At 57.0% G+C, this 24,238-nt stretch overlaps 1 protein-coding gene and 1 long non-coding RNA gene across 13 annotated transcripts; one reads left to right on the top strand and one right to left on the bottom strand.

Moving 5' to 3' along the window:
* Positions 1-1,781: 1,781 nt before the first annotated feature.
* Positions 1,782-11,023, bottom strand: SLC39A13 (solute carrier family 39 member 13). 10 transcript variants are annotated; one of them, XM_023239821.2, is made up of 10 exons: positions 10,873-11,023; positions 7,818-8,126; positions 5,785-5,918; positions 5,361-5,500; positions 4,858-4,962; positions 4,654-4,743; positions 3,858-3,908; positions 3,427-3,559; positions 3,149-3,248; positions 1,782-3,023 (listed from the first exon to the last, which is right to left on the bottom strand). In XM_023239821.2, exons 2-10 carry the CDS (start codon positions 8,108-8,110, stop codon positions 2,948-2,950), a joined length of 1,122 nt encoding a protein of 373 aa, XP_023095589.1. In that variant the 5' UTR covers positions 8,111-8,126; positions 10,873-11,023; the 3' UTR covers positions 1,782-2,947. The 10 variants fall into 10 exon arrangements, 9 of the variants coding, with proteins under 9 accessions (XP_023095589.1, XP_023095588.2, XP_044895202.1 ...); XM_023239820.2 differs by lacking the exon at positions 10,873-11,023 and adding an exon at positions 9,605-10,178; XM_045039267.1 differs by lacking the exon at positions 10,873-11,023 and adding an exon at positions 9,605-10,178 and having other exon boundaries at positions 5,361-5,485.
* An 85-nt stretch (positions 11,024-11,108) lies between these two features.
* Positions 11,109-24,238, top strand: LOC109492140. 3 transcript variants are annotated; one of them, XR_006586604.1, is made up of 3 exons: positions 11,109-11,425; positions 19,289-19,429; positions 24,097-24,238. It is a non-coding gene; the product is annotated as an uncharacterized LOC109492140 (long non-coding RNA). The 3 variants fall into 3 exon arrangements; XR_006586606.1 differs by lacking the exon at positions 24,097-24,238 and adding an exon at positions 21,778-24,090; XR_006586605.1 differs by lacking the exon at positions 24,097-24,238 and adding an exon at positions 20,062-24,090.

Genomic DNA, 24,238 nt, shown 5'->3' with positions numbered 1-24,238 from the left:
CTCCACATGTTCCCATTAGCTCTTTTGGCCCATTTTTCTCTTGCTGAAAAATGAACCTTGAGCAAGAGCAGCGAGAGTCCTTCTAGGCCTAACCTCTGGTTCTGGTGTGTTCTCCCCCAGTCCTCAGTTCTGCCGTCAGCCCCACTCCTCATCAGGCCCCTGTCCTGTTTCCTTTAGGATCTCGTTGGTCCTCTCCTGTTCACTCACCTTCCAGCTCCCCCACATCATAGCTGGCCTGGTGTGGTTCGCTGAGGGCTTGTTTTGGGCCCCGTGCCGAGCAGGTCTTGTGTATGGTTTGATGCAGTTATCTTAGCATCCACCAATGGGATAGTCCCCTTTCATAGATGTGTTTATGCACCTGGGCCAGGGTTGCTCTTAGGTGGTAGCATAGCTGGGATTGGAACCCAGGACAGCAAAGCCCTTCTTTCCGCTCTACTCTTAGCAGTTTTGCTGGGCCCCAGAATGCCTTTCCGAATAAGAGCCCCTCAGAACTCTTTGTCAGCTCTTGCCTCTAGCAAAAGCCTCTACATGCACCTTTTCCCTGTACTCTCCCCTGGTGGGGGTTGGGGGAGGCCTACCACAGTGGGCTACTGACTGAGCTGGCCTATCTGAAGGGCTTGGCTTCCTGCTAGCTTCCTCACCCTGGCATCCCAGGGCTTCCACACTGCCTTCTAGAGTGCTGATGCTCCCAGTGGCAATCCCCTTGACTTCTACCTCCGGCCTGAGGTGCTCCCAGTACAGCCTCTGAGAACTTCTGGTTTCTGTCCCGTCCTGGATTTGGCCACTTGGCTTCTGTCCTCTCTGTCCCTTCTAGCCAGTCACGGCATTCACCCTGTGGCACTGTAGTGAACCCACAGGCACCCCCTCCCACCCCACCTGCTTCTTCATCTATAAATGAGGCCCAGCTGCCTCTCTGGGCAGGCTGAGTGCAGTGATTGAATGTGCACCTGCCACCCGCAGGTAGGAGCCCCGGTGCTGCCGAGGAGAGGACAGGGGCTGGTCAAACAGCTCTGGATTCACTTCCAGGCCTGGGCTCCCCAGGCCCTGGATGTGTCACAGCCTGGTGGGGCAGCTCTCTTTTTGCTGACAGAGCTACTGGGTCAGAGCCAGGCACTCCCGGCTCAGGTTGCCACGAATTTGGGCGTCCCAGCCCCCGTACTGGACTCCACAATGGCACAGGCACCACTGCTCTCAGCCAACGGGCTACCAGAGGTTGTCCTGCTTGGTGTGGAGAGGAGAGGGGACTCCATTTCCCCTCTTCTTTCTTGGGCTAGCACTGAGGGGAAGGAGCACCCCCCCGGTGCCTGATGCTGTCCTTACATTCAGACATTCAGAGGAAGTGAGGATGTGTGGTTTAGAGTAAGGATCCCCTAGTTTTTCTTTTCTAATTTCATGGAAGCAAAGCTGGAGTGACTGTGTGGACGGACCTCCCTTTAGTTAATTTGCTCAAGGAACAGGCCAGGGAAAAGCCCCTAGCTCTGTAAAACGAGGACAGCCACCCTTGGGGATGACGTTGGCTACAATGGCATACTGCCAGGCTTATAGTGTTGGGATGAAAAGCTAACGAGCCAGGGATGGCATGAGAGGCTATACCCTGTTCTAAGAAGCACTGCAGAGTAATAGTTCAGAGATGAACATGAAGCAGAAGAGCTGAAGGTGAGGGGAGAAGGGATAAGATGCTGAGCTGGGACCCACACAGCCACCAACCTGGCTGGAGCAAGGGACTCCTGGGAAAGCCCTGCTTGCCCATGGACTCTGGTGTGCAGAGGAGAGACAACCAGTTTGTATATAATTATTTATTTGCATCTTATCTATAGAATATTTACAGATAGAAACGGAACCACAGCAAAACTGCTGTAAAACCATTCAGACCCTCTTGACGGCTGCTTCTCAGAACGTCCACGGTTGAGCAGCAGGGCTGAGCCCGGCTGTGGAGTGGGCCAGCTGAGTACCTGGGTGTCAGCCAAGGGAAATAGCTGGGGATTATGGCTTCAGCATTCTCCCAGAGCACATTCCTGAGTGCTGACAACGCGGAGCCCTCACCACCCCCAACTCCCCCTCAGCCTACGTGGGACAGGAAAAAGGGGCCTGGAGCCGGGGGGCAGCTGTGGCACACTCTTCCTGCCCCCAGGATCTCTGCCTGGATCCTGTGCTGGCGTGAGCATCCCTGAGCTGGCCTCAGAGGCCTCTCTGGCCCAGGGCTGCTCCCTGCCCCGCAGGCTGCTGTTTGGCAGCTGGAGGTGGCAAAAGCCGCCGGCGCTGCCAGGGAGCGTTCACCAGGGGGGAACGGGAGCCGGCCTAGGGCTGGCAGCCACGAGGAAAAGGTCTTGGAAAGCATCTGCCAGGCTCCATCCTGGGCTGGGTAGGGCTGTCAGTGCTGAGTGGGGTGAGGGGCTGCACAAGCACCTGCCTCTCCTTTCTTTGGCCTTAGAGCTGGCAAAGGAAGGGCTGGGACAATGGACACGGCAGAGAGAAGGTGCCACAGCCTCAGCCCCTCTGCTGCCCAGGGCTTGGTGCCCAAGCAGAGGTCAGGGACCCCAAGGCCCCAGAAGGAGACAGCTTTGGGCCCCCTGAGCTCCCTGGGGAGCAGCCTCTCACTCCCCCTGCAGTCTTGTGGGGAGAGGCCTCCACCTGGGACCAGTGCTGCTCGTCCTCACTGCTCACTGTGAGAAGTGCAGGGTGACAGGGTGGTCAGGAGAGAAGACCACGGCGTGGCTGGGGGCCGGCGCGGGCATCGGGCCCTGGGCCCAGCGCATGATCACAGTGTCGGTCTCACACATAACTGGTCACACGTGTACGTGTACACACACGCATGCATGCACACACACACACACCATCCTCTCATCTGGTCAGAGGTGTGCTCTCTCAGGCACTCGCCCTCTGCCTCACACACGGTCACAGAGTGAATCCGAGTCTCTTATTGCAGTGTGGGGGGCATCAGGGACCGTCAATCCACGAAAAGCGAGAACAGCACCATCACCACGATGCCTGTGCAGAGCAGCAGCACTTGCTGCAGGGAGCGCCTGTGGGGAGAGGGGGGGGGCTCAGGGGGGGGGCGGCCACTGGCTGATGAAGGGGCGGAGCCCAGAAGCCCTTCCCCTTCGAGCTCCCATGAACCCTGTGAGTGGCGGTGGGGAGGGTCACTCACCACGGGTCATCTTCCTCCAAGAGGTCCGGCAGCACGTTCACCAGGGCGATATAGAGAAAGCCACCAGAGGTGAAGGGCAGGATCCAGGCCACGGTCTCCTCTGCAGTGGGAGAAGTCCTGACTGGCTAGGAGCCCAGGGGAGCCACGTGCACCGCACCCACTCCCACAGGGTAGACCGGGCAGATCCTGGCCTGCACACTGGGGCGGGGCAGCTGTGCCCTCTGGCTGGGGCCCCTCCACTGACCGCCACCTGCCACCCCCACCCACCATGCCCGTACCTACTCCCTTGGGGGACTGCGTACAGATGGCGAAGCAGGCGCCCAGCAGGCCCCCCAGTGCCGTCGAGAGCTGCAGCTTGGCTGCGCTCCATCGGTCAAAGCCGGCCCGGAGCAGGATGGCAAAGTCGCCCACCTGAGGGGAGGTCCAGATGATCACTCTGGGCCCCAGGGGTCAGGTACGGACATGCACACCGAGCCCCCTGCACCGGCCTTGCTGCTGGGCCCCCCGCCAAGCCCACATCCCCTAGGCTGGGACCCCAGTCCCCGGGAGGCTGGAGCACAGCTGAGATGGAAGCTGCAGCCTGGTGGGCTGAGAGCTCCAGGCCTCCGGAGCCCAGCCCCCAAAGCTGCTACTGCTGGGCTTCCTACCCCCACCCCCTCTCTGAAGCCCCACGTCCCCACTGCCGCCATGGAGACCCTCTGGCACACACCTCATGGGGGATCTCGTGCAGAAGGATGGCCATGGTGGTCAGGAGCCCAATCTGCAGGGAAGGAGTCTGTGGGGTTCTGGGCCGAGGGCCAGGCACCCACTTGTCCACTCATTCTACAAATATTTACTCTGCTGAGTGCTCTGGCCGGACACCATTTGGCTACTAGAAATACAGCAGTGAATACAACACACAAGGAACCTGCCTTCACGAAGCAGGAGGCAAGGACTGAATGAACACACAAAGAACTGCATGATTACAGTGATAAGTACTGCAGGAGAAGAGATGGACTGGGTGTCATAGACACAAGTGACAGGGGCCTAATTTAGATGAGGAGTCAGCAAAGGCCTCTTTGAGGAAGTGCATTTAAGTCGAAGCCTGAAGGATAAGGAGCCAGTGTTTCAAAGAGTGGGAGGAAGAACATTCCAGGCAGACGGGGTAGTGTGAGGTGGAGGCCATGAGCGGGGAAAGAGCTCGGCCAGTTCAAGAGTAGGCGGACCACTAATGTCAGAGCTCAGAGGACAGAGTGCAGAAGTGGGTGAGAAGCATCTAGAAGCAGGCAGGGCCCAAGCCTAGCAGCCTGGCAGAGGTATGTGATCCCAAAAAGGAGTGTTTGGCTTGGGACAGAAGGCGGCCTCATGCAGGAGCCCTTGGGGCTTAGATAGGGGTGTGGATGGTGGAGGGAACGGGAAGGACAGAAACTGGAAGCTTATTTTGGAGGTAGAACCACCTGGTCTACATAGGCACCATCACTCCCCCCAGAAATGCCTGGGTCCCCACTGTCGCAGCTGCCACTCACCTTCTTGCTCACAAGGAAGCTGGCAGCTACAGCCAGCCCATGAGTGAAGTTGTCTATGGTGTTGGCCAGCAGGTTGAGATAGCCACTGACCTGCATGAGGGGAGAGGAAGCCAGGCTGACCTGGGTGGGCAGGGCTCAGCTGGGCCTGCCACTTGTGGGGAGGAACAGCTTGCAGGGAGAGGGGACCCTGAGCGGGCCACTCACTTTGATGGTCCGGACCACGGCGCTCACGCCGGGCTCTGCAGCCGGCTGGGCCAGATAGCGGCCTCCATTGAGCGCGGCAGCAGCGGCAGGGTCTTTGCTGGGGGCCTAGGGCCAGGAGAAGGAGGGAGAGGTGACATTAGATGCTCCCCCACTTGGCCAGGGTAGACGCAGGAAAGGAGCAAGAGATGGAGAAACAGAGGCAGGGAGACCCTTGCCCCTTTTGTCTAGCTAGACTTCTCTGCTGCTCAATAAGCCGCGTGTACCCAGACCCAACTGATCCTGTGCCTCCCACACGGCTGCCGCCATCAGTCTGTGAGAACAAGCCAGAGCAGGGCCAGTGTCGTCACTCCCCAGATCTTCACAGTTGGCCCAGCCTCCCAGAGCCCCCAGGGAATGGCCAAGAGACCCACTTTTCAGGGTTCAATTCAGAACCTGGGCCTGCAGGCCCTCAACCACCACAGAGTAGAGGCCAGCTTGTCCGGACCCTGGGATGTGGAGCTCACCTGGCTGGTCCCCTCCTTCTCCTTGCTGTCCAGGAACATCTTCTCCAATGCCAGAAAGGTCAGGAAGCCAGCAATGACCCACAGTCCCAGTTGCTGTTGCTGCTGCAGGCTCTGCCCCTCACCACCTGCAGGGGGCAGCACTGACAGGCCAGGCCAAGCCAGGGCCACAGAAGGGGGGGCCATTTGGAATGGGATCTAGTCAGGGGCAGTGACAGGGGAAGGGGGACAGGAATGGCTGGTGGGAAAGCTGGGCCCCAGGGACTCCCACAGGGGCCAGGGTATCGGGGCCAGGGCGCGTTCGCTGCCAGACGCCCAGAACCCCTCTCTCTCCCAGTCATTCTGGCAGAGCAGGTAGGGCCTAGGCCAACCTTAGGCATGGGCACCAGCTCCCTCTGCCCTCCTGCCCAACTGCAGCCTCACTCACCAGGGCTGGCACTGCATGTGTAGGCCCACGCCTCAGGCAGCAGGTGGAGAAACACATTGCCCAAAAGTCCCCCCAAGGCAAAGCTGAGCAGCTGTTTCAGACGTCTGGCCCCAGCTACAAAAGAGATTCGGGGCCTGGGGCTGATCTACCAGAACCGCTGGCCCGACCTCTGCCCCACCCAGCTTACTGGGCGCTATGTTTTTCCAACCAGACTGCAAGCCTCCAGAAGGCTGGACTTGGCCTCCTGCCCTTCCTGGAGCACCGACCCCACCCCCCCACCCCCACCCCCAGGCCCAGCACTGGCTGGGTGCTCAACAGGAAATACATCACGACCTGCTGGATGACTGTGGAGCACTAACTAGTGCTTCACAGTTAGGAGACTGGGCTTGGGAGTCCGAAAGGTCCCAGCTCCCCAACCCACAAGCTGGTGACCTTGGGCAGGTAACTTCTGGGATTCGTTTTCCCATCTATAAACTGGGGATAATTATATCTGATAGGGATCTTGGGGCAATTAAATTGCAATACATATAGCAAGTGCTCTTCAAGTGGGAATTTTTCTTTTCACAGCCACGGTCACTCTTGGAAAAGTGGCAGAGATTTGGGGAATTTTGCAGACTTGCAGCATCCAGAGTTGGAAGTGCCCTAAGAAGACTATGTCCAAACTCTTGGTTTGTAGAGAAACAGGCCCAGAGGGCAGAGGCAGCTTGGTGATTGGGTGGAATCCCAGGAAAAGCTGCCGTTTCCAGGCTGTGTGACCTCAGCCTGATCAAAGGACCCCTCTGTGCCTGTGCTTCCCCATTTGTGAAATGGGGCTAATAATCCAAGTCCTCCCTATGCTGACTCACCGGGACACGGTAAGAGGGGCTGAGAGGATGCACGGGCACAGGCATGACAGCAGGGCCCCACATCGGCCCCATTCACAGCTGCGGCACCAGCCGTCAGCCTGGCGCAGGGCATAGATGTGCTCATAACCATCTGCTGAATGAACAGCTCCTGAGCCTCGCAAGTGGCAGAAACCCCTGGAGCAGGCATTTCAAACAGATTCCAGGAGTCTGGTCTAGCATGTTGCATTCCTGGGTGAGGCAGCAGGCACCTAGTTTTAGCAGCTACCCATCTAGTCTCTTTGGTTTTCATCACAACATGTCATTTGTGGACAGTACATGTATCTGGCACAAAAGGGCAGCTTCTGCCCATGCCGGTGCCCTGCCTCCCAGATCCCCTCCCCAGAGGCAGGCTGGCTACCTGGGTAAGGCTGACCCAGGGGCCCTTGGTAGGAGGGTCTTTTGCACTATGAGCAGAGACTGAAGGGCAAGGCACCGCATCCCTGTAGCCGGCACAGGGCCTGTGAACACGCTGCCCTTTCCCCTGCACCAGGCAGCCTTCTAAGTGCTTTTACCAATATTAGCTCATTTCATCTTCACAGCAGTACCTATGAAGTACATACTAGGATTATGCCCATTCTTAAAAACTATTCTTCAAGTTTATTTGAGAGAGAGACAGAATGAGCAGAGGAGGGGCAGAGACAGAGGGAGGGAGAGAATCCCAAGCAGGCTCCACACTGTCAGCACAGAGCCCGATGCAGGCTTGAACCCATGATCCATGAGATCATGACCTGAGCTGGAACCAAGAGTCGGATGCTTCACCGACTGAGCCACCCAGGTGCCCCGTATTATGCCCCTTTTTAAGGTTGGGAGCCTGAGCCTCAAGCAACTTGCCCGATGCCACCCAGCTGGAAAGTGGCAGAGCCAGGGGTTGAACCCAAGCAGCCTGGCACTCATATTTCCAACCAGTGTCTATACTGTTTCTTGGTGAACGTCTGCTGACTTTGATTCTTTCGGAACAAACAAAGGATGAACTAAGGAAAGAGCATGGCACACCCTGGTCTCACAGGACCAAAGTGAGAAGTTACATGTGTGCCCGCCCTCCACCTCAGACACACTGAAACCTGGGACGTGAGGCCCCACTGTACCAGGGAGAGCAGCGATGTTTTCCACGCTGCTGGCTGCCCTGGGCACCAGAGGAGGGTCACCTACCTTCTGAGCGCAGCGTAGTCCCCATCTCCAGGGGAATCACGAGCAGTGGGAAGACCCCACTGAGCCCCACCATGAGTGAGCCCAGGAGGGAGCAGATCCAGGTGTCCAGCCTCTCCCCACTCAGCAGGGCCCCCCAGGATTCGCTTTCTTTGTTGTCTAGACGACAGGCCGCGGCAGGCCCCCGGCTCCTCAGGGCCTGCTGGGAACCCCCAGCCCCTCCCAGGAGCTCTAGGACAAGAGCAGTGAAGAAGAGGAGCCTCTGGCCCGCCATGCCACAGCCAGGGCAGGGACATCCAGGCATGCCACGTGCTGAAAAACACAAAGGCCTCTTACGTGAGCTGCCACCCTTGGCCGCACACCTGCTTAGCAAACGTGGCATCTTAACCCTCCTCCCTACAAGCGGCCATGGCATCCACTCTCCTGCTTGCCTTGCCCAGGGCTTCTGATCCCAGTGATGGGTTCACAGAGTAAAGGGGCTCTACTCTTCTACACCCCACTCCCAAGGACCACACATTGTTTCCTTCTGAGCCAGCTCCAGACTGTGTGTCAGCACGTCTGCCTGGGGCTAAACTTTCCCTAATGACGGGGTGAGGCGCTGGCTGGGCTCCCTTCAGCCACCGGCAGGCCCAGCCCAGTCGGGTGTCTCTAGCTGCCAGGGGAGGCCCCGCCGCCAGGACATGCCCCAGTGAGGACGCCCCAGGGGACTGAGGCTGGCACTGTCTAGCTTGATGGGCGACACTGGGAGGCGCAGGTGGGGAAAGCGAGCAGCTGAGCTGGGGCAGAACCGTCAAGAGCTTCTCCCTAGGCAACGAGCCCACTGTCCCCAGGGCACAGAGACAGACAGGACGTAGGGCTGAAGAGAAAGATCCTTCAGTTAGGAACTGCCTCACAGCTGTGCAGGGCACACGCTTCGGAGACCTGCCCTAAACTTTGTGCTCTGCAGCTATGGCTTTTTGAGTGTAGGCAAAGTCCCTGCAGCACCTGAGCCTCAGTTTCCTCCTCTGTAGGATAACAGAACTGCCTCCCGCACAGGCTGCGAAGGCCACGAGCTTGCTGATGCAGGTGAACTGTGCCCGGCAGGGAGGGGGCAGGGAGAGCCCTCCTTATATTGCAGGAGACCTGGGGCACCGGGCAGCAGGAAGGTTCCCAGCCTCTGGATCACAGGATGTGGATGTGAGTCAACTAAGAGAGAAGTTCAATCTGGAAACTCAGGCATGAGGTTTAAATGCGGTCTGCCCTGCCTCATCTGGCCGTGACCTTGAGCTGGCGATGTCCCTGCCTCAGTTTCCTCATCCCCTGATGGCGGTGGGAGGCTGAAAAAGATGCCCGCGTCCAGGACCTCCACAGGCCCTCACGAGAGACTGAGGAAACCCGCTGGGCTCCACGGGGTCCAAAGGCAGGACTGGGCCGGGCCGGACTTGAGGCCAAGGCAGGGCACGCAGAGGTGAGGGGACCACAGTCTGGGCAGAGGGGAAGCGGAGGACGGAGAGCCAGAGAGCAGAGGGAAAGGAGAAAGCAAGAGAAAGTCAGGAGTGAGAGAGCCAGAGAGACTGGGAGACGGACACGGAGGAGGAAAGCGAGGGAGCGATGGGCAGCGAGGGAGCGATGGGCAGCGACGTGCAGGGCGACGGGAGAAGAGAAGCCCTAGGAAGTTGAATTCCCGGGCTCTGCGCCAGAGGCCCGGGTCTGCCCGGGAGCGGCAGGGCCGGGGTCGGGGTGGGGGCGGGGGGGATCGGCCGAGGCGTCCCGCCCGGGGCGCGGGCCCCGAGGGTCGGGCGGTCACTCACCGTGCGGCAGCGGCGGCAGCGGCGCTCCGGGCGGCCCCAGCCATCCAGCTGCGGCGCCGCGCCCCGCCCCGGGTCTGCCCCGCCCGGTCCGCCGCCCGGCCCCCAGCCCGGAGCCGCCCCCGGAGCGCGGCCACGTCACACGGGACCTGTCCGGAACCCGACGCGCGGCGCGCCGCAGGGTCGAGGGGAGCGGCGGTCGAGGCGCGCTTCCGCCTCGCGGCTGTGGGGGACCCGGGAGGCCCAGGCGCACTTCCGCCCGGGAGGATCGGGGGCGGAGGGGAGGGCCCGGCGGAAGTGGGAGCCCCAGGAGCGAGGCGCTCAGCCCCCGCTGGGCGGGGCGGAGAGGGCGGCCCCGCAGGGACCGCGAGCCGCTGGGTGGCTGGGCTTGCGGCTCCGGCCGCCGCTTCCTCTCTCGGGCTGCAGTGTCGCCCACGGCCGCACGAGGGCGCGCTCCGCTGCCAGCCCTCGCAGCCCGGAGCCCGGAGCCCGGCCGGGGTCGGGGTGGGTGCCTGGCTTGGGCGCTCCTGCTGTGAGTCAAACCGGCCTGGCTCCTCCATGAACAAGGGAAAGGGGAAGTGCCCGCCGCAGGGAGGGGCCTAGCCTCGGGAACCTCAGAAGAGGGAATTTTATTCTTACTCATCGAATTATTTTTATGCTTTGGTTTTTCACTGGGAACCTCAGGCCTTTGTCTCCAGGGCTTGTAACCCTTTGGGGTCCAATGCGTGGTGGCTTGACACTGTTGCTTGGAACCCCAAACCTGGGGTAGCTCCTTTTTGTGCTTGCCTCACCTGGAGGAAGGTAGGCCTAACCTCAGACTAGGGCAGCAAACAATAAATAGCATTATTATATCTACAATTTACTGGACACTGTTGCGTGCCATTCACTCCATCTGCATTATCTCACTGAATCCTCATTCTGCCCCACTGAGGTGGGTACTGTTAGCCCCGGGGTCACGCAGTGGCACAGATGGCAGAGCCAGGTTTCCCCCTGGGTGTCCCTGAGCCCAGAGCATGTGACAGCACCTCTCACTTCCAGGGAGGTGGGAGTCTGGCTTGGAGGTTCCACATTGCATCTTTTGCTGGGAATCAGCCAAGACTGTATAATATTCAGGATGGGGCACGTGGATACCCACTTGGGCAGAGATTGCGACAGGGTAGGGGTCTCCAAACCTCTGACCCTCATTCGTCACCCATGCTGGTTCCCTTCAACTGTCCTGTGTTGCTCTCGCCTACTGGGGGCTCTGAGGGCACATGACTCACATACTGCACCTGATGCCTGTTGACCACACTCCAATGTGTGCTTTTCTTGGACCTCCACTCCTTCCAGGTGGGATCAGCTTTCCTCTGAAAGCCCCGTGTCTGTCTCACCACACCAAGCCCACAGGCGAGTTCTGAAGTGGAAGCCCTGGGTTGGTTTTTTTGCAAAGGGAGGAAGACGCGCAGGGATGCTGCTCTGGGATGTCAAAGATGCACCCGCCCCCCCGTATGCAAATCACTTAATCATATGCAAAGCACTTCACAATATACAAATGATTTCACAATAAGACAGTCAAGTTAGCATTCCTGCCTCTGGGGGCTGAGGGCTGCTGGCCCCCAGCAAGAGGGTAAGGCAAGAGCCAGCCAGAAACCTCGGCTGCCTTCTCACTGTCCTTTCCTCTCACCTAGCCTGGAATTTCCACCATCAAACTCCCTAATGGAGTAAAGAAGCACACTGGGGGGCTCTAGAAGAGGACCATGAGCAGAGGGGACCAGGTGAAAAGACGGTGTGTGGACTGATGTGTGCTGTTAAAAGCAATGAATTAGATCTGCCAGGGGCTTCCAGGTGAGAAAAGAAAGATGCAGAAATATTTATTTAATACGATCTGCTCTTTTAAAATAATGACAAAAGGAACCCTGTCTAAATATATGTGATTATAGGCATCAGTATATAGAAGACTATGTATAATTGTGAATAATAAAAAATACAGAAGATCAAACATTGAGTGATAACATGGATTCCATGGATGGGTGGGGAGGAAAAATATAAAAGGAAAATTTAAAAGCACGTCAAAACAAGAATATGATCACATTTATGCAATGATGTACAAATGTATATACATGTGTACATAAAATCTCAACTTATTTATTGATTTATTTGATGACCTCACAGCTTTATGGTTAAGACAGCCAGATTCTTGTACCAGACTTCCTGGAGCAAATTACTTGACATCCTATGCCTCAGTTTCCTCATCTGTAAAGTGTCAGATTGTTGTCAGGAGTAAATGAGGGAATACACACAGAGCATTTAGAACTATGCCTGGCATACGACAAGTTCTCTTTAAGGCTTAGGTATTATAATTATTTACATGTGTGGACATATGGGTATAAAGAAAATGTTATAGCAATGAACAGATAACTTAAAGACACAAGGTGGGGACCATCTCCTTGCTGAGCACAGATGACGGATGAGTGTTTTCCAACACATTTATCAATCGGTTTGGAGGCCACAGCGACCTCCTGAGTCGTGGCCCTGGGCAGAAAAATTTTAGCAGGGTGGATGGGCCTAGACAGTGCTCGGATCTGTGTGGCTGGGAGGCCTCTGACTGGGGGGCTGCAGATCCGTTTTTCTGACCTCACTGGGTCTGACTTTAACACGTTCCTGGCTTTGGTATCTTTAGTGGGGGCCCTTTTCAACAGCAAGGTCTCAGCCCTCTATTTCCAGAAGGGAGGACTGCCTCTGGGCCTGGGCCTGCTGACAAGGTGGGGGCTGCAAGACCATCAAGGTCTGGCATTGTCACTGTTCTGACAACCTCCCCTCCTCTGGCTGCACAGGGCTAGACACTCTAGGGTGGGGGTTGATGCACATTTTTTTTTTTTTTTTTTTTTTTGCTTCCAGAGGCCTTCTCCTTTTCAGGGCTTTCTTTGGGTCCACAGGCTGGCAGCAACCTCTTGTAGAGAGGCTTCTGAGGCTCAGGGTGGTGAGCTCCTTGCCCGTGAGTACAGCTGTGAAATGAGGCCTGTTACTCTTACAGCGGCTTCAGGCTCAGCCTCTCCCAACTGAATCTGCCCCTCAGGAACCCCTGACCTTAACCCTCTCTCAAGTCACCCTTCTTAGAGCAGCCTCAGCCCCCTAGTGAGTTTCTGGGGTGCTTTACCCCCCAGATCCTGAACCCTGGCCAGACGAGGCACTAGCAGCTTCATAGCACAACCCTTCCTGGGCAGCCAAGCCTCACTTCTTTCTGTCTGGTCTCTCTGCCTTTATAACCCCCTTTGTAATCGCCATCCCACCCCCCGGCAGGCCTGGCATATTTCTCCCCTTCTGCCATTTCTGTTGATTGAAATTCAGCCCTTTTACAAGCCTTCCCTGAAGCCTTCTGGATCTGTCCAGGCTGAAGGCCCTCAGTGTTGTGTGTCTTAGGGGTTTTTTTTTAGCCCTGTCCCCTACATGCACAGGCCTTTCCCCCCATTCCATATGGGCTTCTGGAAAGAAAGACAACCTCTTGCCTATACCCTGAATAAAAGTCAGTCCAAATGGCTTTAATGTCTCCCTTTCCCCTTCAAGAGCACAAATGCAGATACTTCTGCATTATGCACAGCCATCTGGGCCTTTGCAGGCCCCCCTTTACTTAATTTATGTGTTTATTGATATATTTGCTTACTTGTCACTCCCGCCCCCGTCCCATCTCCCTGTCTCCTTCTTGGGGGAACCTGAATTTTGTGATGATCAGGTTTTCAAGATCTTTCCTTTTCAAGTTTTTTTTTTTTTAATGTTTATTTATTTATTTTGAAAGAAATTGTGCACGTGCAAGCAAGCAGGGAAGGGGCAGAGAGTAAATCCCAAGCAGGCTCCACACTCAATGCAGAGCTCCACAGAGGGCTCCACCTCAGACCATGAGCTCCTGACCTGAGCTGAAATCAAGAGGCAGATGCTTAACTGAGCCACCCAGGTGCCTCTCTCTCTCTTTTTTTAAGCTTTTATTTTTAAGTAATCTCTACAGCCAATGTGGGGCTCAAACTCACAACCTGAGATCACGAGTCACATGCTCCACCGACTGAGCCAGCCAGGCGGCCCTTGGCTCTTTTTAAAGCTAAGGAAAATAAAAGTTGTTCTAAAGTTTTCTTTTACATCGTTCAGTGATTCTTACAATTGTTTTCATATAGGCCCTGCATAATTATTAATAAGTTTAAGATATGTTGCATTTTTTTCAGATATTTTGAATAGGATATTTCCCATTACATTCTGAACGATTCGATGATAGCTGACAGGAAGGCAAATTATTTTTATGTATTCCTTTGATACCTGGTAAACCAACTATATATTTTTTATAGGTTCTCATAATTTCTCAGTATTACTCTTGAGTCTTTTGTCATCTCCTAATAACAAAAGTATTAGAAGGAAGGAACCAACATTGCTATTTGTAGAGATATGGTTTGCCTTGGTTTTGAACTTCACAGGAAGGGTATTTGTTTTCTGGGACTGGCTTTTGCACTCAACAGTGTGGTGCTAAGATGCATTTATGCCATTATGTGAAACTGGTTCATTTGCTTGCTTAACTGCTGAACTGCCTTATTGCTGTGTGGATGTATCCACTGTAATTTATTTACCAGCTCTCCTTAGTGTTCACTTGGGTTACTCCCAGAGTTTTGCTGTTAAGAACAGTGTATCTTTGAACGTTCCCGCCCAGGTCTCTTGGAGCACAAGCCAAGGTCTCTCTTGATTTTATGCCTGGGGGGTGGGGATCTGCTGCGTCTCCGCATTATAAGATAAGGCCAGATTGTCTTCTCCAGTGGTTACACAGAGTTGCTGGCTAGCGATGCACGGGAGATTGTGCAGCTCCACCTCTTCTCCAACACTGGGTGCTGTCAGGCTTAATTTTTGCCCTTCCAGTGCTGTAAAATAGCATCCCACCGTGGTCGTCGCTGTTGTTCCTTCACTACCAACGAACTTGAGCATCTCTTAAGATGTTCACTTGAACACATGTGCTTCCTCTTCTTTAAAATGCCTTTTCACGTCGTTTATCAATTTTTCTGCCGGATATTTTGTGTTTTTCCCCCCTATGGATTTGCAAGAGTTCTTTATGTATTTTTGATGCTTAACCTTTGCCAGTTGCACGTGGCGGGCGTCTGCTCCCGTTTGCGGCTTGCTTTTCACTTTCTCTAAGGTGTCTCCACTTCTCTCTTCCCTCCCACATCTGTGCCAGGGACGCCCATGGGCGTTGCTAGTGTGTGCGTGTGCACTTGTGCGTGTGTGTTGGGGGGGGGGGGTTGGGCTCGTGTCCCTCCGAACCCGGTGCAGACCGACCCTGCCTCTCCTCCTGCTTTCCGGCCTTTAGGGGACCCCGCTCCTCTTCCCTCGCAGCCTCTCTCCCAGCTTTGCCCAGGGGACCCCCGCTCGGCCTGGCGCGGCGGGCTGGAGGCAGGAGGCGCCCCCGCCCCCCGGGGTTATTGATCACTTCCGGCGCCTCATCTGGGGGCCGGGCCCCTCTCCGCTCGGCCGGGCAGCGCGCTGCTAGCTCGGCGCTCCCTGGGGGCGGGCGCCGGGGGAGGGGCCCTCGGGCCGGCCCTCCGGAGGCGGGGGCGGGGGCCCGGGCTGCGGCGGGGGCTAGGGTGGGGGGCGGAAGCTGCCCGAGCAGATAAGCGCCGAGGTCGGTCCTGCGGTGAGACAGTGCGGGACGCCGCCGCCTCCCCACTGCCTCCGCTGCGCCGTCCCCGCACCCTCTGTCCCCTACTCCCTCCAACCCTGGCTCGGCATCCTGGGCGGAGCCCCCCGGGGCCCGTGGGGGAGAGGCTCTGGCCTGCACCCTCTGTTCCTGGCCTGCACCTTCTGTTCCCGGCCTCAGTTATCTCAGATGGAAAACGGGGGTAGGAGGCTCCATTTACTCCGCGAGGCTGTTGGAGATGCAACAAATGCAGGCTGGTGAAAACCCTCTGCAGATCTGAGCCTTTTGTAAAGGATGGGGACCCTGATCCCTTCTTGCCCCTGCTGTACCCGCCTGTCTCCCGGCTTCAGTCTCGTTGCATAGATGGGAAAGTGGGGGTCTCGCTTGCCTCAGAGCCAGGGAGCCAGAGGAGGATGGAACACTTTCCGCTGTCCTCAGCGTGGGGACAGAGCTAGGTTGTGTAGAGCCTGATGCTTTTACAATTTGAGGTCCTCGTTAAGAAAAAGACTACAAAATCACAAATATAAATTTGCAGAGGCCTCTGCCAGGGCCTTGGAAGGTGCTTAAACCAGAGAGAAGCTCAAGTCTGGTTTCTCTGTTTCCTTGCCTTGCCGGGAGGGCCCCTACAGGAACTTATAACACCCCTCTGCAAGAGACAGACACCTACCTGATTGCAGGGTAGGATGGCCGCAAACAATATGGCTGGGGAACGGCCTGGAGGAGTCCCTGCTGCAGCTGGCCCCAACCCCTTGCGTGCCCAGGAAGCCATCCGCAAGCCCAACCCAAGAAGCAAGGGCAGTCAGGCATTTGGGGACTGCACCACAGCTGGGCAGGGCCATCCAGTCATGGTTCAACTCGCCACTCAGGGCCCCTGACCCTGCGGGTTGGTGGTGGCAGAGAACAGTTCCTAGGAGAAAGGAAGAGGAACCTCTCTGAGGCAGTATAAATGCACCTGACTTGCAGTTACACAGGATTGGGGTTCAGGCCCCTGCAGGGCTGTGTGATCTTAGGAAGACTCCTCCGCCTCCGATTTCTCATCTGTAAAATGGGAGTAATAATAGTACCGACCTGTCAGAACTGTTATGCGGCTTAAATGAGACCATGCATGAAGAGGGGCTGAGCTCTTGGCTTTTAGAAAGAAACTTCCCTTCTGTGAACTCTCCAGGCCAGGAGAGGCATCTTTCTCTCCATTTTAGGGTTAAGTCACTTAGCCAGGGGACGGTCTCTGTTGCTCTACAACAAGGTCTGGCACCAATGTCTTGGTTCTAACTAGCAGGGAACACGGCTCCCTTGAGGCTTTCTCCCTAGGGAGTTAAGTGCCACTGCTGGGTGTGAATTCCCAGGGCAGGGAGCCAAGGAGAGCCCTTGATTCAGCAGACTGCTCACCTTTCTGTTTTTATAACCTCTTTGCTCTCGTGGGCACTTGAGGCCGGAATGTGTCCAACTCTGACATCTTACAACCTGGACCAGGAGAAGCAAGAGACTGTGGTGATGGGGACAGGGCAGGGGAGCGGGGAATGGGCCAGGACCATGGGCCTGGGCAGCGGTGACGCCCCAAAAGACCTGCTGCTTTGCCTCATGGTTTGCATAGGATTTCCACTGGGTTGGAGGACAGAACCAAGTTCTCACCTCAGAGCTGTTGCTTTTTGGCCAGCTGACCTCCCTCCCCTCTGAGCCTCAGTTGCCTCATATTTGAAACGGGGATAAGAATACCTGTGAGGATTCTGACCTGTTATGTATATAAAGCTCCTAGTGAATGCCACCAGTTGTTACAAAAGTGGATGGGGCACCTGGGTGGCTCAGTGGGTTAAGCAACGAACTTTGGCTCCGGTCATGATCTCCCAGTTCGTGAGTTCGAGCCCCGCAACGGGCTCCCCACTGGCAGTGCAGGGCCTGCTCAGGATTCTCACGTTCGCTACCCCTCCCCTGCTCGTACTTTCTCTTTCTCTCAAAATAAATAACTAAATTTAAAAAAACAAAAAACAGTTGTGGCTGTCTGAGGATGAAAGCGAGGTGTCGTGCGAGGGCAGGAGGTGTGAACAGAAATGGGGAGTCCTGTCAGGGCAGGACTTTGGGCCTTCAAAGTCTCATCTCGGGGCGCCTGGGTGGCTCAGTCGGTTGAGAGACCGACTTCGGCTCAGGTCATGATCTCATGGTTTGTGAGTTCGAGCCCCGCATCAGGCTCTGTGCTGACAGCTCAGAGCCTGGAGCCTGCTTCTGATTCTGTGTCTCCCTCTCTCTCTGCCCCTCCCTCACTCATGCTCTGTCTCTCCCTGTCTCAGAAATAAATAAACATTAAATTAAAAAAAAAAAAAACAAAAAACAAAAAAACAAAGTCTCATCTCACAGAGGGAGCCCCTTGGGGTAGGGCTGGGAACCTCAGCGCTAACACTCTCCCAGATCAGGACAGGTCAGAGCGAGGCCAAGGGCCCTGGGGGGTGGGGGTGCAGAGAAGAGCAGGGAATAGAAGTTCTCACCCCACCTCAGGCAGGTGAAAGGGAAAGGAGGGAGGAAATAGGTGCTTCTGGGAGGAGAGGAGAGTGTCAGAGGCCACTGTGTGATGCAGGCCCCACGATCACCCTGTGATCTCCTTTGTCTTTCTTTGCAAATTTTCTAGGGAGGCATTTTCCAAGTGGAGAAACTGAGGGTGGGAGTTACGGTCACACCCTGCGTGCTCTTGGATCTGTCTGGCTCGGCAGCCTGGACTCCCAACAGTCACTGCCAGTTTCTTATCTTATCTGCCTGACGAGGTCGTGAATGAAGCAGCGTGATCTTAGAGGCTCAGAAGGATCCTGGGCCCTGCCGGGCTCTTCTGTTAGCCTTGAGCTCCAGGCTGGTAGCTGTCCAGGAGACATCGTGCGCAGACTCAGGGCTGGGGCTGAGGAGAACTTGCTCGCAGTGAGAGAGAGACCCCTGGAGTCAGGGAGTGAGCACACTGTCTCAGGAGGGCTTCAAGTGGAGGCAGCCTGAGTTTCCACAATGCACCCCAATGGCACTGGAGGAGGGTCTGCTTGGTATCTGGGTGCATGGCTCATAGAGGCCCCCAAACTAGCAAAATGTTTCTGAAATTCCTTATTTTATCTTAAAAATTCATACAGATTTGCATCTTCCTTTTTTTAAAAATTTGTTTATTTATTTTGAGAGAGAGAGAGAGCAAGCAGAGGAGGGGTGCAGAGAGAGAGAGAGAGAGAGAGAAAGAGAGAGAATCCGAAGCAGGCTCTGCACAGTCAGCCCAAAGCCCCAAGCGGGACTCAATGTCACAAACCATGAGATCAGGACCTGAGCCCAAATCAAGAGGCAGATGCTTAACTGACTTGGCCACCCAGGCGCCCCTCATTCTCCTTTTTTAATATGTGAGCTTTCCCCCTGCCTGAAAAAAATGTTTCCCCTCCCAGTATCTCTGTTGAGTGGACACTTCAGGAAGACATGATGGGGGGAGGGGACAAACAGTGGCCCCCAGGCCCCTGGGCCCCTTGGTCTGGTTTGAGAGAGTGCAGGAGTTGAGTTGAAGTCAAGGCCCTGCCTGCTCTCACAACACAGGGCTCTCCCCACCTCTGTTCCCTACTCCTGCCTCTTGCCTTGGCCCTCCAGTCCTGCTGAGCCCGACTGTCCACCAGGAATTCCCAGAATGCCTCCCCTCCCGCCCTTCACCTCTTTCATTTCTTCATCCTGTCCAGAGGGGCACTACCCATCTTCAGCCCTCTCTGCTGGGCAGCCTGACCATACACTCTCCAAGCCAGCACCCCCCCACCTCCCCCCGCCCCATGGAGTTCTGAGTCCATGAGGAGGAAACTGAAGCCCCACCTAGAGGTGCCTGGATCCAGGGTGCACAGCAAGAAAGGTTGTTGGGCGCCCAGAAGATCTCTGGGCAGGTGGGGCCCCGAGGCCTGAGAGCAAGCACCAGATCTGGGTCCTGGCCAGGGAGGCAGAAGGGAGGAGGGAAGACCGTGGGGGTGCCGGGGGCTGCTGCCTGGCAGGTCCCTGTGCCCAGGGTAGGGAAGTTTCTTATTTCTCCTGCTCTGACTTCCCCCTTTGATTTATTATAGCCATGAAATGCTCTGCTCTCTTCTCTTTTCCTTGCCGTCCCCGGGGCTGGAGGAGCACAGGCCTCCCCAGGCACCGGGCCTCAGCTTTGCTGCACTCCCATCTCCTTCCAAGGGTTGAGGCCGGGTGGCCAGAAATGGGAGGTGAGTCGGGGCAGGCAGGGCGGGATGAGGAGGGGCGCTAGTCTCCTGAGGGCTAGCCTGGGCAGGACCCCAGGGCCAGCAAAGTCTCGGTTGGGAAGGGCTGGGGCTGGGCAGAGGGCGTGGCAGGCGTGGACTGGACAGCAGATGGCTCCCTGGGGTCGTGGGGGCGGTGGGATCTAGGCCAACTGGGTCAGCGAGGCTTGGGCATCAGGCCCTGTCAGGGTCTGAGGGACAGGCACAGAGTCCTCCAGTGCCACCCACCGAGTCAGAGAAATGGCTTCCCTGTGACCCCTGACCCCATATTCTGATTTAATGATGGCCAAAGCAGGCCTAGCCTAGGCCAGTCTGGGATTAGGCTCTAGAATCCAGAGTCAGGCATGAGGCCTGAACCCTAGGGGACCCTGGGCTCCTCAAGGCCACGGCTGGACATTCACCCCGTGGCCTGGCCCAGGCAAGTCAGGGCTGGAGTCTGTCTGTCCGGCTCTTCGGCAGTCCTGGCGGCCGGAGCGTTTCTGCCCGCCACTGTGTGGTGCCTGTGGTAATGGGGCTGTTGGCGTTTTGCAATGGGCCGGGGGTGGGGAGGCTGCGCACACATGCTTCCTGTGGTGACTGGGCGCTTCCTGTTTTCTCAGGCCCGGACTTGCTACTGCCGATGTGGAAACAGGGGCAGCTGCAGCCCGGGCGGCTCTGGGCTGGGCACCCCGACCCTGCCCAGAGGGGCCTGAGTAGGCCTGCCAGGCCAGGCCTCACACCTGGGCAGTGGATGGCCTGAGGTACCCCCACACCAGCAACCCGTCCTTCCCATACCCAACAGCTTTTGCCAAGTGTGAGGGGCCAGGTGGGGCCATCGCTCAAGGCCAAGCTGGGGCCCAGGAGGTCAGAGGTCCAGGGATGGGAGCTCCAGTCCAGGAGTCAGGGCTCAGGAGTTTTGGTCTCAGCTCTGTTCTTTGCTCACTGGGTGCCTTTGGCCATCCCTGACCCCCTGCAGGCGTCGGCTTCCTCTTTTGTGTAGTGATTGTGGCCCCCATGATCTAAAATCTCTCGCCCATTTCTGCTCCAATTCTGACATCCCCCTTGAATTTCATATTTCAAGAGCCTCTGCTTTGGGGACAGGTAGGCACGGAGGCTGGGGCCCTCAGAGCAGGGCTTGGCATAGGCCTTGGAGAGACTAGGGGGAAGGAAAGGGCATGCCAGGCCGGGGGCCAGACTGGAACAAGGCTTGGAGGTGGGAAGGCCAGGACCAAGTCTGGGAGACGAGGTGTTGATGGGACAGAGGGTCGTAGGTGACAAGATTGATCCAGAAGGATTCGAAAGTGGGAGAAAGATTTTAGGAGCCGCTTTGTTCCCGCAGACCTGAGGAAGGGGTCTGACACCTCTCCAGAAGTGGTCTTTTGGAGGGTGGGGGCAGGGCCAGTGCTTCCTGTCTAAGAAGGAGATGGGTACCCGTGTGGTGGGACACGGGAGCCTCAGGAGGGAGCCACATCTTTCCCCCTCTGTCAGGTGCCTGGAGGGCCACCATCAGGGCCAGGCCTCAGGAGTTGGCATTGCCCTCTTCCCGAACGCATCTTGTTTTGTTTTTAAGCACTGCTATTGCAAGAATGGGAGGGGAGATGACTTTGCTTCTTGTTGACTTTGCTGACAGTGCCTGACCTCTGCAGGAAGAGTTTCCAGGAAGGCCAAGGCATGAGCCCCCTGGGAACCGACCAGTCCACTGAGTTCAGACACCCTCTTGGTCTAGGAGGTTCTGAGGTGCCCACCTCACAAGTACAAGCCCTAAATCTCAAGGCCTGTGCAACACAGACAGCACAAGCACTGGTTCCAGCCAAAGAGGCCTTGGGGATCCCAAGACCCCGAGGCCCAGACTGAGGGACCATCGGGCTGGCCTGGCCCCCACTATCCTGTCCCGGCACCAAGTGCTGAGTTGGCGGTTCAGCAGCTGCCTCTGCCCACGGAGGCCCAGTTATAAATAAGCTCAGTGTGGCCAAGTCATCAAGTTCTGCCCCAGCTGCATTACCTCAGTGACCACAGGTTGGGGCTGCCCAGTGCTGGGCCCACCGAAACCTGCCCACCCAGAGAAAGGCCAGGCCAGCTTCCATGCCTCCTGGGGTCCTCAAATGCAGGCTTTGAATAGCTGCAGCTACTCAGGCCCGGGCCTCCCTGGACACAGGCCACAGAAGGGGCAGGGCCCATCCCGCCTGCACGGAGCCGGCAGCTATTTACAAACCGAAACCGGGAGAAGTGAAGTGGCTGCGGCCAAGTGGCTCCAGGCCCCCCAGCCCCCACTCCCACTCCATCCCCAGCAGCCCATCCCCCTCTCCCCATGGCTTCCTCTTTCCTTCTCCACACAGCTCCCCAGCCTCCCGCTGCCCGGCCAGCTCTGTCTGGACAACCTGCAGGCACCTCACGGTGACGCCCAACCCCACTGTCACAGGCCGACGGGTCCCTTCTCCTCTGCACCCCCAGGACCCCATCAGTCTGGACTCCTTGGAACAGCCCCTCCCACCCGGGCCCGGCCGCCCACCCTGGGCAGGCCCAAGGCACATTCCCACACTTCTCAGTTCCCCTTCGTGCTTGGAAAAGCTCCAACGCCAATGGCTGCCACCATGCTGCCCATCCCTCCTGAGGGTGGTTTCTCTGGGCATCCTGCATCTTCACAGGAGCCAAGGAATCTGGGGTGCTACGGTGGAACTTGGGGCACCCGGGGACTTTGGAGGGCATGTTTCTGGACAGGAGGACCCAGCCACTGCTCTCCTTGGGTTGATGTGGGGGACAGGCCCTTGTGCGGTGCAGAGGGACACTGGGCCTGAGGCCGCGGCACACCCGGCTTAGGAAGTGGCAGGCTGGATGGCCTTTCAGCAGGAGACCGCTCCGAGGAGAGACAACAGGCCACATAAGTGACACTCATTACTAACAGACCAACTCCCTCACATTGGCGCAGAGGTTTCCAGTTGACATCAGTCAGATCTTTCCATCCCCAGAACGAGCCTATCCCATGACCACCATCATAAAGTGGAAACCGAGGCTCAGAGGGGAAACCACGTGTACGAGGCCCCATAGCTAGAGAGCGTCTGGATTGGGATTCAAGGTTTATTAACACCCTATTCCCTCTTCTCCCTGACTGCCTTTGGTTCCATCTTGTACCCCAGTCTCCCTACTGGCAGGACCGAAGTCTCCTAGCACTGTGACAAGAGCGAAAGCAGGGCTGGTCTGATGCTTGAGACAGAAGCAGGCTTTGGACGGCATAGTTGGCAGATGGCCACCCCTGGCCAGGTGTCAGTGCCCAGTGCCCCCGCCTCCCGCCAAGTCCCAGCTGAGCAGAAGCCCTGGCCTGAGTCCCGCTCCGCCATAGCCAGCTGGCTGGTTGAGTTTCTCCTAACCTCTCTGAGCCTCAGAGCCCCCTCCTGTGAAATTGGCATTTCACGAACACCAAGCACCTACTTGGTGCCAGATCTATGCTGGCTGCAAGCTGCCTCTGAAGCTACAACATGACCCCTGGCCACAGTCCTGGGTAGAAGGCAGATGAGTTACAAAATTCTGAGAGCTCCCAGATGGAAATTGAGGCCTTGGGACACGGAAAGGGAGTGATGGTGCTCCCAGGGTGCGGAGGGGTATCACTTGGGATGGGCCCAAAGGACAGGAAAGAGTTCTCCAGAAAAAGCATGGGGGACAGACTCTCATGCTGAGTCACACCCCTGTGCTTTGTAGTTCCCACGGCCTGAGTGCCCTTCCTTCCTCTGGGCCTGGTGAACTCCTACCCATCCGTCAGGGCCCATGGGCACACTGGAGAATGACCAGGCCTGGCCTGGCCTGGTGGCTCCTTACCTCCTTTCTCCCACCCAGAGCCTAAGCAGAGCCTGAGGCCAGGAGTCTTTGGTCACAACACCCTCGCCAGCCCCACCCGAGCAGGCGTCTGCTCCCGGGTTCCAGCCCCCGCCGTCCCCTGCTCCGAAAAGCACCATTTCCCTTTTCTGGGTGACCACACGCCATGCACAGGGAATTTCCAGCGCAGCCTGTGGAGCCTCTGATTCACTCAGGCCCCTCATGCAGTTAACTCCTTCCAGGCCCCGCGCCTTTAGCTCCGCACGCTGGGTGGTACCCCACCCCCACCCAGGGCCCCTGGGTGGCCTCAAACTGGCCTTGGGCCACAGCTCGGAAGTCGAAGTTTCTCCCTAGCCCTACGCCTCAGGGTCCTCCCGTCATATGCACAGAGACCTCTTCCCGAGGACTCACGGCATACACACTGGGCAGCCTTGGGCCCAGAGCACAGGCTTTGGGGTAAAACAAGCCTGGGTCCAGTGCTGAGTCTGGCTCTTTCAGTCCTGTGACCTGGAAAAGTGTCCGCTCTGAGCCCCATTTCTCATCTGTGAAATGGAGATCATCCCTGTCCCATAGCCTCGCTGTAAGGATCCAATGTGCTGGGCCCGCGAGGACGGTTGTATAATTATTACCTTTCCTTTTTCTTTTCAAAGGGCCCCTCTCATCCAATCTCAGGGTCCCTGCTCCAGTCCTGGGCCCCTTTTCTGTCTGGCTTTCCCCTCCTGAGAGCTGACTGCTCACACGGGGAGGGTGAGAGAGAAGGGCCAGGGGGGCAGAGGAGGGAGGGGTGCTATAGTCATGGGGCTCTCCTCCAGCAGCTTCCTGGCTCCCCGCATTTCTCTTTTCCCAAGGAAGCTGTGAAGAGGACCTCTGCTGGGATCTTGAGCCCGCAGGGACAGGGTGAGCCTTCCTCCCTCTGGAAGAACGCCGGGTGTGCACCCCCCGCCCCCCGCACACGAACATCATACATGCTGTCTTGTGGAATTCTCACAA

This window comes from Felis catus, chromosome D1, assembly GCF_018350175.1.
Source record: "Felis catus isolate Fca126 chromosome D1, F.catus_Fca126_mat1.0, whole genome shotgun sequence".
Lineage (NCBI taxonomy): Eukaryota > Metazoa > Chordata > Mammalia > Carnivora > Felidae > Felis > Felis catus.
The sequence above is the reverse complement of the archived record's forward strand: the minus strand, read 5'-3'. Positions and strand labels throughout refer to the sequence as shown.

Coding starts and splice junctions, on each gene's coding strand:
- SLC39A13 (XM_023239820.2), bottom strand. CDS start 10,161: ATGGAGGAGCCAGGCCGGTTTGACTCACAGCAGGAGCGCCCAAGCCAG. Junction 8,127..9,604: donor GCTGCCGCCGCTGCCGCACG/GTGAGTGACCGC, acceptor TGTGTTTTTCAG/CACGTGGCATGCCTGGATGT. Junction 5,919..7,817: donor GACTACGCTGCGCTCAGAAG/GTAGGTGACCCT, acceptor GATCAGCCCCAG/GCCCCGAATCTCTTTTGTAG.